Consider the following 19,391-nt stretch of genomic DNA (forward strand, 5'->3'; position numbering starts at 1 on the left):
GTTTAAGTTCATAATATTGTATGCAATGGTTAAAAATGAGCCCATTTAATTGTTGAATATTCGTACTAAAATAGTCTTAATACTAAGGTTGATTGTATTTGAAGTTGAGAGCTTTCATTAAGCCTACAACACTGTTGCAAAACATAAGTGAAATAAAAATATATTCTCTGCGTATAAATTCGTTCGTACTTTGGCGGAGAAGATTAATATTCCTGTAACCTCGAACTAAGCAGTTCTGCCTTTTGTTTCCTTAGTCCTATGTCATGCACTAAATCATTCAAATCTTCCTGTGTTGTAAAGTGTGGCACTGCTGTATGTGTCCTGGAGCAAAGGATCATATCTTTCAGGAAATGTCATTTCTTCATCTGTTTGCCTTGAAGGAACCAGAAGTCTCTGAGTGTGGAAGGTAGGTACATATAAGCAATGTATTACTTTCATTTATCATTTGAAAATTCCCAAATCATTCTGTTCCAATCTGCCAGAGTTGGTGATCATGTGTCTTGCTTGTGTGAAGGCTGTGGCCAAAAGCTTGTGTGTGAGTGTCTTCTAATTGTTGATATTCCAACCTGGAGTTTCCATTATTTAAATTCCTGAAGAGTCATAAAAGAGAAAAAGAAAAAAAAAAAAAAAACCAGAAATCTGTGATATGTCTTTTGGATCTCTCCATACCATAGGTATAGCAAATAACACAATGTTTCTTTCCACCAGTTAATTAATTTACAACACTTTGCACAACATATGTCTGGTCTTCATTCTTTACTTTGATCTTCAATGGCTGTTCCAAAATTTTGTAAGTCTGCATCATAAACAGCGAAATTCTTTATTTCTTGCAAAAGTGGATTTCCCACAAATGTAAGAGATATTTTCTTGTATATAGGGTGGTCCGAAAGTCCGGAAACACCCTCATAAAATTCAAATGGAGTAGCAAACAAGGAAACAGAGTCCCTACACACGAGGAACGGGAAGAGGGAAACTTTATAGACTGGGCCACCAACATTTGGCCATCTTGAAAGCAGCCATCTTGGATTCAACTCCAAAATTTCAAATGGGAATGTGGTTATGTGACATATCAGACAGACAGTGAATTTCACCAGAAAAACAATGCCATTGTTATTTTAAACATAGCTTTATTCATTCTCGCGTTTTAGCCAGTTACATGTGGCAGTGGTGGGACGCTCGGCAGCATGTGTGTTATGTGCCGAAGAGACATTACGCCGATGTTACACAGTCCCGAGAGGCCGCCAACAGTCATAGGAATGGCTCCTAGTCTCTGGACTGAAGACCACAACAATAACAGATGTTCAACAAGAAACTATCATAGCAGTATGTGGAGTTTCACCTGCAAACTATTAATGAGGCTTATCAAAAGTTAAACAATTGTGCACTGGCCATATTACTGTGTATTATTAGGGGGTTGGGCAAAGTAAAAATCAAAGTACTGTAAAACGTGCATCTATTGGCTACATCATTTAAAGTAGTCAGTGTCGGAATCCACAGTCCATTAAATTATTCTCAGGTGTTCGGCCAGGTGTTATCATTGATACTGCATGAATTTTTGGCAGTCGGACCTGCTGCCCTCTCTAGGTGACTGAAGACTGATGCCCAAGTAGGTGTTTTAGCTGCTGGAGTGGCTAATCCGCACATCGATAGCAGACAAATTGCGCGAGAATCGGGAATCTCAAAAACATCGGTGTTGAGAAGGCTACATCACCATCGATTGCACCCGTACCAAATTTCTGTGCACCGGGAAATGGCGATGACTTTAAACGTCGTATACAGTACTGCCACTGGGCACAAGAGAAATTCCGGGACGATGACAGATTTTTTGCACACGTTCTATTTAGCGACGAAGCATCATTCACCAACAGCGGTAACAAAAACCGCCATAATATGCACTATTGGGCAATGGAAAAGCCATGATGGCTGCAACAAGTGGAACATCAGCGACCTTGGCGGGTTAATGTATGGTGCGGCATTATGGGAGGAAGGATAATTGGCCCCCATTTTATCAATGGCAATCTAAATGGTGCAATGTATGCTGATTTCCTACATAATGTTTTACCGATGTTACTACAAAATGTTTCACTGCATGACAGAATGGCGATGTACTTCCAATGTGATGGATGTCCGGCACATAGCTCGCATGTGGTTGAAGCGGTATTGAATAGCATATTTCATGACAGGTGGATTGCTCGTCAAAGCACCGTACCATGGCCCACACATTCACCGAATCTGACGTATCCTGGATTTCTTTCTGTGGGGAAAGTTTAAGGATATTTGCTATTGTGATCCACCGACAATGCCTGACAACATGCGTCAGCGCATTGTCAATGCAAGTGCGAACATTACGGAAGGCGAACTACTCGCTGTTGAGAGGAATGTCGTTACACGTATTGCCAAATGCACTGAGGTTGACGGACATCATTTTGAGCATTTATTGCGTTAATGTGGTATTTACAGGTAATCAGGCTGTAACGGCATGCTTTCTCAGAAATGATAAGTTCACAAAGGTACATGTATCACATTGGAACTGAAATAAAATGTTCAAACATACCTATGTTCTGTACTTTAATTTAAAAAGCCTACCTGTTACCAGCTGTTCGTCTAAAATTGTGAGCCATATGTTTGTGACTATTACAGCGCCATCTGTCACAAAGCGAAAAAAGTGGTCCAACTAAAACATTCACATTTCTTTACGTACTACACGAATATGTAATAAAAAATGGGGGTTCCTATTTAAAAAACGCAGTTGATATCCATTTGATCTATGGCAGTGCCATCTAGCAGGCCAACCATAGCGCCATCTGGTTTCCCCCTTCAAGCTAGACAAGTTTCGTTCTTTGTAATTTTTTCGTTTGATACTTATTTTGTGAGATATTTGGCCTGGTCACAATCAATGGACTACCCTGTATAGCTTATGTAACAAGCAAAGAAAAGATTTATGATTACTCTTGCACCAAACAATTTTCTTATATGTCAAATACACTAATAACTAAAGAAAGAACAACTATTAGTTCTTCACCAGTTACTTAATATTATTAGAAGTCTGAGAAATCAAAAGAAAAAGCTGAAAATCCTAATACATCATAGGAGTGGTTGCGAGTCTCTCTTGATGAACAATGTGTAGCATCAGTAACTGTTCTGTCACATATCAACTGACTATAAAATTCCATTCCTGAGGCTGGCATGTGATTCATAGCACCTTTATATTCAAAGATTTCTGGCAGAGGTGCTTTGTAAATTTTTCTCGGAACAAGCCAATGTTGTAGAGGCTGTCTAAATAAGTTGTGATAATTATGCACTATAGAGAACTACATACCTGTGTTCAGAAAAGTATTAAAAGGGCCTGAAATGGTAAAGGTCTCATTATCAGCACTCTTATTAATGTTACACTGAAACAGTGTATATAAGGGTGGGGGGGGGGGGGGTGAGATGTCTAAAAATATTTTGTGTAACATCAGCTATAGTGAACTTTTTGGATGTATTTCACATGCCACAATCTGACTAGTTTTGTTGAATAGCAAATGAAGCACAAGATAACCCTGTTTCTTGCCCCAAACATCCAATGTCAGACAAGTCCATTCCGTCTATTATTCTGAGTTGTCCCATGGACGAGTCTCATTCTAGCATGAAAAGGTTGAACAATTTTCAAACTATGCAGTGGTAGTAAAATCTTTATGCCAAAAGTGGACATACCTGGTTATTGGACCAATGCCTTCAGTTACAGATTTTCTCAATGCTATTGCATCATAACAATTGTCTGAAAAGTAACTTATTTATTTTCAAGGCGATATCCAATGCAAACATTTCAAGGGAATAAGTGTACATGTACAGCAGTACACTCATGGGGAATACACTACGCTATCAATCACGTTATTGTAGACTTATAACACTATAAAGTGATTGTAAAATTACAAGTACTCACAAATTATGTATGTTTCTTTCTCGGAAAAAATTCGGTCATGGTTCGCTGACGTTCATGATGAACGATAATATTTTGTAATTTCACAACCAATTGTAATGATAGCGTCCGTAAACCCAGCAGTCACGTCAGAAGTTGTAAGGAACCATTCTAAACAGTCCAAGGCTGTAAACATCTCCTGACGGGTATGTGGAATGGTATCTGTATTCTCTTCCTCTTCACTTCCTTCTGATGGCCCTTCTTGCACCTCGTTCACAGCTTTTGGAACATCCGATTCCACAGAAGCACATACGGCATCGTCATCTACACTAATGAAGTCTTCGAAACTAATCTCAGGGATCGCAACGTCCTGCAGAACTGTCCATTCATCAGGTGAAGTGGCATCTTCTAACTCGTGGACATCTTCGGTGTTGCTATGTCTACAAGCTCTGTTAAAGCACTTCCCTATATGGTGTGGCGATACTGAGTTCCAGGCTGCTACGATGGCTTTTATTGCGTCAAGCAGATTCCAATTTGGGGTTGAACTATTGTTTTCAGCAGCACGAATTGCAGCGCTTACAAGTCGCTTACGATACGCTCTCTTTATGAGAGAGATTATGTCTTGGTCCAAAGGCTGAAGGCGGCTTGTGGCGTTGGGTGGAAAACAAACGTTATGGGCAGTACATCTGGCCAATGTAAGAAGAACATGTCTATATTAAGCAACCATTTAACTGTTGAAATGAAGAAGCCACTTGCGAAATGATGTCCCATCGATCCAAGCTTTCTTGTGGTGAGAGTAGATGCAAGGTAAAGTATCCATATTTATGTTTTTAAAACCACGTGGTTTCTCGGATTTACTGATAACCCAGGGACGAAACTTCTCACTGCCATCAGCATTACAGCACGGTACAACAGTCACACGGTTTTTGCTTCATACTCCACTGTGACACTTATCACCTTTTATCCCCAGGGTGTGATTTGGAAAAAGATTGTAGAAAAATCCAGTTTCATCCATGTTAAACACGTCACACGAGGCATACTTTTCCCTCATTCGGTTGAATTCATGCAACCAGCTGTTCGCACTTTCTTCATCAACTTTATTTGCTTCACCACAAATTTGTACAGATGAAACTGAATGTCTCTTTTGGAACTGATACAACCAACCAGCAAAACAACGGAAGTCTTTGATGCCCATATCTTTAGCAATATCATTTGCTTTTGACTGAATCACAGGACCAGTTAAAGGTATGTTAGTTACACGCATATGATTGAACCATTCTAGCAGTAAGGTTTCGACGTCTTCATACTTGGTGGTACGAAGTCCTTTAGATTTGTTTCCAGAGCCTGATGCCGCAGCATTAATAATTTTTTCTTGATTCTTAGTAATTGTAGGTAAAGTAGATATAGGTATTCCAAACTGCTCTGCAATAGCTGTTTTCTTGGTACCACAGTCCACTTCGTCTAGAATCTTAAGCTTTAACTGTACATTTAGAGCTGTCTGTTTCCTCTTTGCCATTTTCGCGTGCTACGGTACCGGTTGTAACTGTAGTTTTTATTCAGTATTCCAACTCGATACAGCTACGACTAACAGAACGCCTGTCAAATCTGGCACTGAGTACATTCTTAAATGCCGCTGCACACATTATTGAATGTCTTAAAATGTAAAGCATTGTTGAGGTGATAATCGCAGCTACCGACCAACAATAAGTTAAAAACCGAGTCAACAACAAGTATAATTAGCTTTGTAGCTACATTTCCTACATTTATTTCAGAAAAAAATTATGCTTTAGAATACTCTAAGGTTGGAAGTTTGTTTTTCAATGAAATTTAATAACACTAGGAACTGAAACAGAGTGCGTAATTCGCCTTAACCAAAATTCGTGTTAACAGATAAAACATACCATAGGAACTAATGTATTCCTGGTAGGACCAATATTTTTTTCCCGTTAACCGCGAGTTTGTCTTATGCGAGTTCGCGTTAATCAGGTTATACTGTACAACCAACAGTTTGTGCAGTTTTTTTAAGATATAGAAAGTATTCAAATTTATATGCAGGAGGAAAATTTGGAAGTGAGTATGAAACAACAGGGAGAATTAAAAGTGTTTAGCATAGCTCAGTTTCTGATGGACAGGTTAGGATAAATGAAGACAGTAGTGTTTGCAGATGACTTGATAGTATGGGGAAACTGAGTGAGTCCACGAACAGCTGGATGTCTGACAGGAGATAGCTACTTATGGTGGAATGACATTCTTGGCAGAGAACAGTGATGTAATAAAATGAGACAAAAACAAATTTGATACTTAAGTTCCATTGGTAGGGAGACACTTTAAAAAGTGAAGAGCTTCAACTATGTTGGGACTTCAGAAAGGAAGTTACATGTTCTCCACCATTACCAATGCCCAACAAGAGTAGCACACTGTCAAAATACAGCATATATTCTAGGTTTCCTGCAGACAGTTCTGTTTCAAAAAGGAGAACAGGTGCATCACAGTGTGAAAGTGAAATGCTGTAGCAACTGGAAATGTACTCCAAAGCTGAAGTACAGAGGACGGGCTTCGACATCGACTAGAAAGAGAATGTCCCAGCAATATGAACTGATTCACATCAGTCACAAGGGGAAGCTATTTTTCAACAATGAGGACATTCACACAGTAATTCCCGAATGGCTCCACGACCAAGAGCAGATTACTGTCATTGAGGAAATGAAAGACTGGTAGAACATTCTGACCCTTATTCACAGAGACTTGATGACTACATTGAAAAATAGTCATGTATCTCACTTTGAATAGTAGTACAGCTATCCATAAAAGTTACTTTGCCAGCCCAATGTGTAACTTAATTTTTGAAGTTTCCTCGTAATTAGGTAGTATGACTGAGCAAGATGGGAGAAACACGAAATGGGTATCAACTTTGGAGAACCAAACACTGAACAAAAATTTTGTATGGTGTCATGTAAACATCATAGTTGCTGAAACTTTCCAACTACTTAAAAGTATATGTGGACCAAGAAACTAACAGAGGCCAAAATTGAAACTGTGAACATGGTTAAGTACACTGCCAACTTAAAGCAAGGGTCCGCATTCAAGTGTATTGCAGTTTTCAATTGTCAAGAAATTTCATAACAGTGCACACTCCTACACGGAGTAAAATATTCATTCAGAAAAGTACTGGTTAACCACTTCCTATCTGCAGACTTGCAGTCTTAAGTCTTTTTTTGTTATGATTGCCACTGTTAAATTTGTGATCATCTTGCACAGCTTTCAAAATTAAGTCATAAAAATGTACAATAAATGTAGTATTTCCTCCAAAATTTAATAGTGTAAAAAATATCTAAGGAATGGTAGAGACAAAAGAAATACAGTCAATATAATTCTCAGCTGAGACTTTATTTTACACAAAGAGTATTTGGCTACTTTAATAAATAACTGTACAAAATCTTTTCAATACAAGTTTCTCATTGAGTCAAAGCTCTTATCAAATACTATCATATGTCAGTAACAAGTAGTGTTATTAAAACTGATACAACATGAACATTTATGCTGTTCCCTAGGAGACGGTACCTCTGTTTCCGGTTCACAATTATGGGAAAGCTAAAATCTGGTGGAAAACACATTAATCTCGCTATTTCCAATGGTGTGAAATAGCGTAGTTGCAAGCTGTGCAGTAGGTCCAGACACTGTTCTGATTCACATTCACGTGACTTTATTTTTTCAGCAACACTTAGAACATACTCTGTAGATTCACCTGACAGGACTGACCCAGTACCCACTACATAATGACCATATGCTTTTGTGAAGCAGCAAGAATGTTTAGACAATGGGAAAACAATGTCTAAGGCACAAGCATATTTTAGTAGTATGTTATCGGGCAATTTAAAACTTGACAAATTGTCAGCATTTTCTTTTTCAAGAATGTGAGAAAGAGAGAAACAAGTTCTCTCGTCTCTACTATTTTCATGGCTTTCTTCTTGTGCAGCAAGTTCACAATACTGTGTATTTACACGATACGTCTTGTACAAAGTACTGTCATTTCCGTCCAAAATTTGTGTTATATCATCCACCTGAAACGTGAAATTCTATATCAGACTGAATTATTTTATTCACTTTTATGACTGAATTATTTTATTCACTTTTATAACTTAATTTCACCACCAACAATTTCAAATTTATGACATACCATAAAAAGAAGATACAAGCAACTCAACAAAACAACAGCATTCTATATAATGCACTGACAAATTATAACTGGGACCCTTGTAGGTTGTGGGCAATGCACTACCAACTGAGCTATCCAGACAAGTTTCAACTCAAGCTTCAATCTGCAAATGCCTCTCTTCTATCTGCCAGAAAATTAATTCTGCAAACAACTCACATACTGTTGTTACGCCATTCTCTGCTACATCCTTCTACCATGGGTACTAGAGCAATAAGCACGCACGAGATCATCTGTAGAGCTTGGAAGGTACAAAAAGAAATTTTGAGTCAGGCTGTGAAGTGTGTGAGGATAGCTAGTTGCACCAAGTGGTGAAGAACTGACTGTGCAATGTAGGAGACATCAACAGTTTCAGGTGTTCCCCCCACCCCCGCAAAGAGTAGTCACTAAGACGGATCATCTGATTTGCAAGGTATCTACAACACACAAATGTTGGTGTCTTGGGACTGAGGGAATTACATGTACTTATTGGTCTTGTTTGTTACTGCAACCTGTGATAATTCACAGAACCATCACATCCGCTTACCATCAGTGTGTGTCGCCTCGTAATTGCAGCATATACTGAGGACATCACTGCACATGTGATGTTGCATGAGATCATCAGCATTATGTCCGTGAGTTATTCTTACCCAACTGTCTCTGGTGTTCCAGTAACCTCCAGCAGCTGCTTGAAATATGATGTTGGGTGCAAAAATGGCTCAAAGTTTCAGCTGATAACTACTGGTGGCTGCATGGAAATGTGAAGTACATCAGATAACAGATCCAACTATGGTGTGTAATCCAATGACACAAAGTAGCATTGCCTTGTATCATGGTTTATTGAGGTGTATCTTACAATTACTACTTGTTTTGAGTATTCACACACAGTCCAGTGACACTGAAGCATGCATTTGAAAATGTACCGCATCCCCCTCCCCCTCCCCCCAAAAAACTGGTTATGTTAGCCCACATGCTCTTTTACAAGTATGTCATCTTCCCTGTCAGTGCAGTCACCAAATGTATTACCCAATGAGCTACATGATTCACATCCATCTGATTGTTTATAACTGCTCTGAGGAGCAACATGCTGAGGTGGTGTAGGGGCAGGAAAAGATGTGAAAGTCATACCATCATCTGAAGATACCATCATCTGAAGATATGCATAAATTAACTTTTTCTCTTGCTGCTAGAGCTATTACAAACTTAAGTACAATATTACAGCTGTGTATGTCTTAACATTATCATTTGTTATAATGGTACAATGCCAACTAAGAATGAGGAGGCAAACAGACTCCGTATTTTTGAGGAGCTGCATTACTTACAAAATATGACTGATTATTTTTTTATACTTGGCATTTTCCTTTATGGTACTTAGCATTCATCCTTGAAACTACTACTTCCGGAATATGACCACGTCTTGTGAAGCACTGAGTTGCTCAAAGCAGTCTTGAGATTATAGACTGCTTTACTATTTTTATACTTCTGAAAATCACAAATGTGACTGCTACTGACTGACTCATTCATCTTCAGAGAGAACACACATCCAGACTGGGCAAGAAATCAGCACTGGCATACCTAAAGGCTGTATCTTAGCCTCTGTCTCAATCTGCCTCCAGGAAACCACGGAAAACCTAAATCTGGATGACCAAATGGAGATCTGAACCCCACTCCTTTCAAATACAAGCCTAGTTCCTTAACTGCTGAGCCACCTCAATAAAATTAGCTAGGAAGATTACAACCAGAGCTTGAAACAGGAACACTGAACCAATGATTCTGATTTCTCAGTGCAGCTAATAATGTGTAGTGAACCAATTTCTTGTAACATTTATGTAAATATTTATTCAATGTTGACCTCCTTGTGCAAATTAAAAATGAACCTCTCTGGAAAAACAGTTCTGTCAACAGGACACAAACTATATACTTAAGTATACTGCATTTATAGAAATGCAAAGTATTCTCTCCTAAAATACATCCTGAAATTTTATCATTCACAATTCTAAATTTGTTATAAATATATTATAAGATGATACATAATGTTGTCATTACACTTACCAGTGGCTTTATAGAAAATGAGAAATTCAGTGGCCTTTGTTTTGCAATAAGGTAATAACGTGTTCGAGAATTAGGGATATGGAATTGAAATGGACTTAAGAGAAATTCTTGAAAAATAAAATTGGCTTCTTGCAGGATGTTAACAAACATATCTCTGGCTTCGGACTTCTCAAAACCTTTGACATTTTCTAAAAGAATATATTTCAGATTTCCAGTCAGTTCAGGTAACAGCCGTAAGAAATGCAGAAAAGGTGAGGTTCTATTGTCAGCCATATCCTTTTGCAGCCCATTTCTGTGAAAAGTAATAAACAGAAATGAGACAGGCTACAACACTTTGATGACATGGGTTCAGTAATGTGGGCTGGGCAAATGCCCAGTGGGCAGGACATTTATAAATGGGCATTTGCCCATAGCAGTTTTAAACGGACAAAATCTGGGGATTTGTGAAAAAAAATTACTTTGCAAAGTTTTTACTACTAGGATGTATAATTTTCCCAATTAAAACGGGATGGGTTGATAAGCCCAATGTTAGAAGCTAGTAAATGTTTACATTTAAACAAACAAATGTCATTCATTGCCTTTATTTCTTAGACTGAAAGGAAAGATGAGCATTGAAGTCTGATGTACCAAGGAAGGGCATGTGTTACTGAGAGCTGCTTATCATTGACAATATCCTTTTTATTTTTACTGGGTCTACTACTCTCCCTCTTTCTCGCCCCCACTTTTTGTTTTTACCAGTTCTACTCTTCTATGAAAGCGCTGGTATGTTGATAGACACAATAAAAATAAAGAACACACACACACAAATATTCAAGCTTTCGCAACCAATGGTTGCTTCATCAGGAAAGAGGGAAGGAGAGGGAAAGACGAAATGATGTGGGTTTTAAGGGAGGAGGTAAGGAGTCATTCCAATCCCGGGAGCGGAAAGACTTACCTTAGGGGGGAAAAAGCACACACACAGACACAGGCAGACATATGTTACATATGTGTTTGAAAAGTATTACACTGAGAATGACTAATAAAATTTGCTTAATTTACAGTGTACAATTTCTTATGATATATGGGGACACTGGTTGTAACTACATCACAGAGAAACAGAGCTGAATTTGTAATATCTACTGTGTTGGAGGGAAAGCATACCTATTATGATTGTGAATGCAACAATTTGGTGTGTCGCATGATTAGAATGTTATCAGAACCTCACAGTAACTGTTAGCATTGCAATTTTACATGTGGCAGAAAAGACATATGACATCAGCTCATTTGATCACAGCCACACTTCACAGAAGCAGGAAGGTACGAAAACAGGTGAGTTACTGGCAAAAGCAGAGTCGTTATTTGGATCATGAGGGGTGCTTGGACACCTCAGTTGGTAGAGCACTTGCCTGTGAAAGGCAGAGGTCACAAGTTCGAGGCCCAGTCTGGCACACAGTTTTAATCTTTCAGGAAGATGCATCTCAGCACAACTCCATTGGCATAATGAAAATTCGTTCTTGGAATTTGTCAGATGAATTACACTTCATTAGTATTCTTCAATTGTTACACCACATTTCCTTCAATATAGCTAAAACTACTTTTGATTCTAATAAATGAATAAGGTATCATATGATAATAATCCACTAAGTTTGGGTATAAAGGAAATTTGTAAGGATATATTTTGTTTACTAGTTTCCCTCTGACCAGAAATGTCCCTGCAAACCAAACAAAGCAAGCATTGCTGGGGCCTCCACCAGACTTCATGTTCTGATGGTATGAGAACATCCATAAGTATGGAGTGCAAGAGCCATGGATTATTAGAGAGAAGTGACTATTATAAAAAGTTTCTTTTTTTTTATGTAAAGATTTTCTTTGAGGATTTTCATTTCAGTCTACAGTCTATCCTGTAAAATTTAACTGCCTACTTCATAAAAAAAGTACTTTTGTGGTACGAATTACGTAGTGTTCTCCCCATTCACCCCTCTTGCATTTTTCATACCGACATATATTGTACCATGTCCATAATCCCAAACAAAATACTTGATGGAAATATGACTTTTAGGTAATACAGCTTTTCTGGGTTTACCTTTTACTTTTTATAACACAAATAGTAGCACACACAGACATCGGACAACACTGCAGACCAATTTGTTATTGTCTACAGTCTGAACACTGATTTCATGTAACAGTAGTATGTCCTGTGTAAAGCATCTTCATATCTGGATTTGATATTTTCCCAATTTGATTCAGCATATCTTCATTAGCTGTGTGATCTGCCCCCCCCCCCCCCCAAAATCAATTCAGCATTGGGATAAAGAATAATATTAGATACCAGTCGTTGACATTGACCAGTGACATAGGAAATGTGTAATGAAAGCCTTAAACAACATGGCAACTGTAACGAGATATCAGTGGCAGTTTTTTTTTTTTCAAATGGGCTTTGCTACAGGTCAGTCTGTCACCATAACTAAGTTCTTTCTGTTAGCATATTTGTTAGCTTCACCACTTAACAAAACTGAATATATGCACCAAAAAGTGATGTCACAGTGGCCATTAACATTATGTCACTGGTCAAATATTCCTCTTGACCCCAGAATCATTCTCTAGCACTGCATGTCAAATGCCTCTATTCACTTCTTGTTATAGCCATGTTTCACTACAAGGCTACACTCCAGACAAGTACCTTTAGAAAGGCTTACATTTATAAATTTGTAATCAGTATTCACAATTTTCTCTCTGTTTCTTATGCTATTGCCAATCTGCATTCAACATCCTCTCTCCATTCGGCATCATCCATTAATCTGCTGCCCAAATAACAAAGTCCATCAACTACTTTTAGTGTGTCAGTTTCTAATCTAGTTCCCTTAGCATTGCCTGATTTGATTCAACTACACTTCATTACCCTTGTTTTACTTATCTTCTAAACTCTTTTCAAGACATCATTCAATCTGTTAAATTTGTCTTCCAAGTCCTTTGCCATCTCTGACAGAATTACAAAGCCATAAACTAAGGTTTACCTTTCTTCGGCCTATCTATGGAGATAAGTCATTATCTTCTGTGTTTCCACATTTCCATGGAACCAAAACTAATTTTTCCTGATACTGTTTTCTACCAGTCTATCTTCTGTATGTAATTTAAGTCAGTAAACAAGACAGACCATGTAGTCATATTTGTACGCAAACGGGCAATTTGAATGAAAAATGATTCATTTCACACAATTAAAATTATCTACTTTACTTCCCTTTCAGTTATTCTATCTTCAAGTTTGTTTTCTTTTAACAGACCTAGACACATTCCTTCTACCATTCAGCTTTTCCTTCTTTACTTTTAAATGACTTTCCATCTGAAGTTTTCATATTAGCACAAGTGCTTCCTCCCACAGTATTATTTAATTTCCTACAGATGGAATATGTAATTCCACTAGTTTTGCATTTCTCCTTAAACCATTCCCGCATTTTTGTTTTGAACTATCTGTCAATTTCATTTGTGTCTGTATTCCCTTTTGCCACTGTCACTGCTCTATTTTCTTCTGTTGTCAATTAATTCAGTATCTTGTGTGTTATCCAACATTTCTACTGGGTGTTGTCCATTTATCTATCAATTCTCTGCTACTTCTACTACTTCATTTCTCATAAGATACCCATTTGCCTTCTATTGTATTCATCCTCATTTCAGTCAATGTTGCCTAATGCTCACTTTGAAATTCTAAACTGCCTCTGGCCCTTTCAACTCATCCTGGTCCTATCATCTTAATTATCTTTCATTTTAATCTGCAAATCATAACTGATAAATTATGGTCTGAGTCCTCACCCCCCCCCCCCCCCCCCCCCGCCCACTTCAAATATTTTGCATTTTCAAATCTCTTTTTACCATTACATAAATCTATCTAAAACTTTCTGGTGTCTCCAGGTCTCATCCACAGACACATCCTCCTTTTACAATTCTTAAACCAAGTTTTAGTAATAATTCAATTGTGCTCTGCACAAAATTATACCACATGGTTTCCCCTTTTAGTCCTTTGCCCATGTTCATGCTCCATTATTTTTCCTTCACTTTCCTTTCTTACTATTATATTCCAGCCCCCCCCCCATTTAATTTCATCTCCCTCAATAATATAAATTTCTTTTATACTGTCCGAAATTCTTGCGATCTCTCGCCACCTGTACAGCTTATGGGCATATAATCTTATTCTACTGTGGTTGGTGTTGGCTTCTTGTCACGTGTGTTTGCAGAGATAAATGGAACAATCATATACACTCAGTCACAGGTAAAGTAGATGGCAGACTGCCATTCATTGGTGGAATACTAGAGAAATGCAATCAGTCTACAAAGAAAATTGCATAGACAAATCTCATGTGATCCACCTTAGAATATCGCTAAAGGGTGTGTTTCTCTTATCGATTAGGACCAACATGGAATACTGAATGAATGTAAGGAAAGGCAGCACGAATGATTACATGGCACAGATATGCTGAAATAACTGAGGTGGCAAGAGACTTGAAGATAGAAGCAAACTATCCCTTGAAAGTCTGTGAAAAAAGTTTTCAGAATCAACATGAATTGAAGGATCTATGAATATGTTACACCCCCTATATCTTGCTCGCTTATGGATAATGAAGACAAAATTAGACTGATCCATGAAGATTAAACTAATTACAGCAGGTGCAGAGGCAGTTACGCAACATTCTTTCCACATTTCACACGTGAATGGAATTGGGAAAAGCCCTATATGTGATACAATGTAAAGAACCGCCTGCCATGCACTTCACAATGGTTTGCAGAGAGTAGGTGTTGCAAATTTTTTTGGGGTGGGGATCATTACCACAACCCAGCTTACTTTTGTTTCAAACATTGATTACACAGTAAAGGTATATTTTGTACAACAAAATTGAATGTGTGTTAATGCCACAAATAGTGGAGCAAACTGAGAAAACTACTTTTTCATATGTCTCCACTATCTGTGGGATTAAAGCATACCCAAAATATTCCTTTACGATGTGATCAACGTTTGGGGCAATAGTAGGCCAAAATGTAATGATCCTCATGGTAATGGTCCTCACCGAAAAAAAATTTGCCCGAATTGCAGACGCTGTTAAACTAATTTCATTTCACGTTCTACAAAATAATAATTATTGTGCACTAATATTCAGATTTCATAAGATGCAAATTACCTAGTGAAGGGTTGGCATGGTGGGCTCATTAGAATCATATTTATTTTCATGTTATTAATTTCTTCGGCTGTTAGTGATTCAATATTTTTCTGAAGGAGCTTCGTTTGTGGAAAATTAGCTGCGTAAACCAAATTAGCAACAGTGTTGATGTCAACTGCTGCAACCACCTCACCAGAACAACTTTCTGAAAAGTATGATAGAAAGATTGTGACACACAGTTATCTTCAAATGCCTACGTTGATAGCTAATAACGATTGCAACTAAACTCGTAACGAAAACGCACTATTCTATGGCATTTAACGAAACACTTGCCTCGAAGAGCATAATGCATGCCTCCGATTCCACTAAACAGCTCCAACACCCGTAATCCCATGCTTCCGTGTTTATAAACAGTTCATACTCCGCATTTTCGAAGCTGGTAAACACCGATCAGGTTATATACTGCAGTTGCATAAAGTACATTTTCAGTTATTAATGTGAAGCTGACTCCTGCACGTGGTGCCCCTGCATAGGTACTGGACTAGATTCTCCAGTACTGAACTGAACGTCAGCATTCCAAAAGCATTGCATTATAGGTTTCACTATGAATGGAAACCAAAGGTCTTTATCAAGACCTCACCTTGTGATCGTATCAATCAACATAGAAGGATTGTCTGTTGCCAAAGAAGAACTCCTGCAACATATTGCCAAGGAACCTAGGTGTGATATTTTATGTATACAAGAAACCCATCGAGATGACACCATGAGAAGACCAAAAATCCTTGGGATGAAACTGGCAGTTGAGCGACCCCATAGACAATATGGCAGTGCTATCTTTGTGAGGAACGATATAGCTGTTCTCTCTACCTCACTTACAGAATTCAACAATATTGAAATACTGTCTGTAGAACTGAATGGTTGTATTGTGTCGTCAATTTACAAACCCCCAGGAGCAGATTTCCAATTTTCACCTACAGACAACTACACCAATCAACAAGCTCACTTTATTGTTGGAGATTTCAATAGTCATAGCAGTGTTTGGGGTTATGTTGAGGACGACAGTAATGGTGAAGCAGTTTTGACTTGGGCTGATACCAACCATCTTAATCTTGTCCATGATAATAAACTCCCACCATCTTTTAACAGTGGGCGTTGGAAACGTGGGTGTAACCCCGACTTAATTTTTGTTAGCGAGAACATAGCTCACCAATGCAGAAAAACTGTTCTAAATCCGATACCAAATACTCAACACCGCCCCATAGGCTGCCAAGTGTTTGCAGCCATTACTCCTAGAATCACATCATTCCGAAGGCGATACAATTTCAAGAAAGCAGACTGGCAGAAGTTTGCTGACCTCCTTGACTCAGAAGTTTCACGCATAGAACCCTCAGTTTCCAACTATGATGAGTTCGTAGAAGCCGTGAAAAGATGCTCAAGACTCTCAACTCCCAGAGGCTGTCGAGTTAACTACATACCTGGCTTGACAGAAGAATCCGTGAAGCATCTACATAACTATATCCAACTTTTCAATGATAATCCTTACAGCATTGAAACCTTAACTGCTGGCCAAAATTTATCCTCAGCCTTAGCCAAATCCAAAAAAGAACGATGGATAGAGTTACTCGAGAACCTTGATATGTCTAAAAGCAGTCAGAAAGCCTGGCAGTTGCTGCGACGCCTGAACAACGACCCTGTCCACAATCTTGACCATGCAAACATTGCACCAGATCAAATTGCTCATCATCTAGTTCAGAATGGAAGGGTCAATTGTTCTAAAGATAGAACAAAACTCAAAAGAGAACCTGAACGTGAAAACAACCATCTATCAAATGACTTCATCTTACAAGAACTCAGAACCGCAATTCAGAAATGCAAAAATGGTAAAGCGCCTGGTCTAGACGACCTAATGATTGAGCAAATTAAACATTTTGGTCCCATCACGGAAAGATGGCTTCTGCAATTCTATAATGGTTGTCTGAAGCGGAAACAGATCCCTGCCATCTGGAGGAAAACTAAAGTTATTCCCTTACTAAAACCTGGAAAGGGTGCAGCTGATCCCAAGAACTACCGACCGATTTCGCTCCTTTGCCATTTGTATAAAATCTATGAAAGAATGTTGCTAAATAGACTCACTCCCATTGTTGAAAAACAACTCATACCTCAACAAGCAGGTTTCCGACCTGGAAAGAATTGTACAGCACAAGTCCTTAATCTGACTGAACATATTGAAGAGGGATATGAAAAAGGATACATTTCCGGGGCTGTCTTCGTGGATCTCACAGCAGCATATGACACCATTCAACATCGACAATTATTGCACAAAGTCTACTACATCACTAGAGACATTAATTTCACCAGAACTGTGCAGACACTTTTGGAAAACCGGCGATTCTATGTGGAGTTCCAAGGAAGAAAGAGTAGATGGAGAAGTCAAAGGAATGGCTTGCCTCAGGGTAGTGTCCTTTCCCCCATATTGTTCAATATATTTACAAATGACCAGCCTCAACCTTCTCTTACAAAGAGTTTCATCTATGCAGATGATCTTGCCTTAGTCACACAAGCCAGAGATTTTGACACAGTAGAAAACCAGCTTACTGTTGCTCTCAAGGACCTATCTGAGTACTACAGAGTCAATAACTTAAGACCGAACCCTGCTAAAACTCAAGTTTGTGCTTTCCACCTACGCAATCGAGAGGCCTATAGAAAACTTACAGTGGTTTGGGAAGATCAAGAGCTTGAACATTGTTTCTACCCCAAATATCTGGGTGTCACCTTAGATCGAACGTTGACCTACAGAAAACACTGCACTAACACTAAGCAGAAAGTTGCTGCTCGTAACAACATCCTGCGGAAGCTCACTGGCAGCGTTTGGGGTGCAGATCCCAAACTACTAAGAACATCAGCCTTGGCCTTGTGCTATTCCGCAGCTGAATACGCATGTCCTGTATGGTACAAGTCATCTCATGCAAAGCAGGTTGATGTGGCCCTGAACGAAACCTGCAGGACAGTAACGGGATGCCTCAAAGCTACACCTATTGATAAACTCCATAAACTAGCAGGTATTGCTCCTCCAGACATAAGGCGTGAAGTCGCAGCCAAACTTGAGAGACATAAAGCAGATCATAACACCGATCACCTGCTACATGGATACCAGCCACCAATTAGTAGACTCAAATCTAGGAGGAGCTTCATGAGAACTACTACACCCCTCACCGGTCGGACTGGAGCAGCCAGACTATCTCAGTGGACAGCAAAATCTGACAGTAATGATTGGATGACTCCTTCTGAGACCCTTCCTCCTGGTGGAAATCAAGTCTGGACAGTGTGGAAGTCTCTAAATCGGCTCAGGAGTGGCGTCGGACGAACTAAGGACAATCTGTTTAAATGGGGCTTCATGAAGGAATCTTCCACCTTGTGTGACTGCGGAGAAGAACAGACAACCAAACATTTAATTAACTGTCCTAGATGTCCTGTATCATGTTCCACACAAGAGCTTGTTGATGTTTCAGACAATGCTGCTGCCGTTGCACAATTTTGGGCTAATACCGTTTAGTTTGTTCTTTTATGATTTGACCTGATTTGTTATATTGTATATATTGTAAATATTGTTGTAATGTTTTTGACTCGAAATAAATAAATAAAAGTTATTATTCTTGGAATCCCTTCCATAAAGGGTGCCGTAAAAAATCAATTATAAATAATCCTGAAAAAGTTAAGCAGTTTACTCCCACAATTCCTTATAAGACATATGTCACACTGGCCATGGCTACTACAGGTGGCCAAAAATTAACATAACTGATAGAAATAAACGGTTACTGAGAAGTAGCAGTTACCACAATCACCGTTCATCTGATACTAGCAACAGCAAGTAGCAGTTATTTCAATAGCTGCCTCACTGCCAACAGTGGCTCGCGCCATCTGTTTACCAAAGATTGTACTACGCTTTCGCTCATATGAGATCTGGCAACAATCGAGAGGTATAGACTATCTGGGAGGTGTTTATAGGCCATGGAAATAACTGTGAGACTTTGCGTCGTCTGTTCGTAGAACTGTGTACTACTCTTTCGTGTGCTCTCACAAGTCACAGCTTTCAGCACAAAGCTGATGTCAGAGCGGTGGC

The 19,391-nt window shown here is 38.8% G+C and overlaps 1 protein-coding gene and 1 long non-coding RNA gene across 2 annotated transcripts; one reads left to right on the forward strand and one right to left on the reverse strand.

Annotated features, from left to right (window-relative positions):
- Positions 1 to 7,263: 7,263 nt before the first annotated feature.
- Positions 7,264 to 15,665, reverse strand: LOC126163156 (tRNA (cytosine(38)-C(5))-methyltransferase). Its single transcript, XM_049920090.1, has 4 exons — positions 15,601 to 15,665; positions 15,293 to 15,472; positions 10,146 to 10,437; positions 7,264 to 7,962 (listed from the first exon to the last, which is right to left on the reverse strand). The coding sequence occupies exons 1-4, from the start codon at positions 15,663 to 15,665 to the stop codon at positions 7,387 to 7,389; spliced, it is 1,113 nt and encodes a 370-aa protein (XP_049776047.1). The 3' UTR covers positions 7,264 to 7,386.
- LOC126163157 (uncharacterized) lies at positions 15,342 to 15,766 on the forward strand. The gene is made up of 2 exons (XR_007535170.1): positions 15,342 to 15,483; positions 15,612 to 15,766. It is a non-coding gene; the product is annotated as an uncharacterized LOC126163157 (long non-coding RNA).
- The last annotated feature ends 3,625 nt before the right edge of the window (positions 15,767 to 19,391 follow it).

This window comes from Schistocerca cancellata, chromosome 2 (genome assembly GCF_023864275.1).
Source record: "Schistocerca cancellata isolate TAMUIC-IGC-003103 chromosome 2, iqSchCanc2.1, whole genome shotgun sequence".
NCBI classification, from domain to species: domain Eukaryota; kingdom Metazoa; phylum Arthropoda; class Insecta; order Orthoptera; family Acrididae; genus Schistocerca; species Schistocerca cancellata.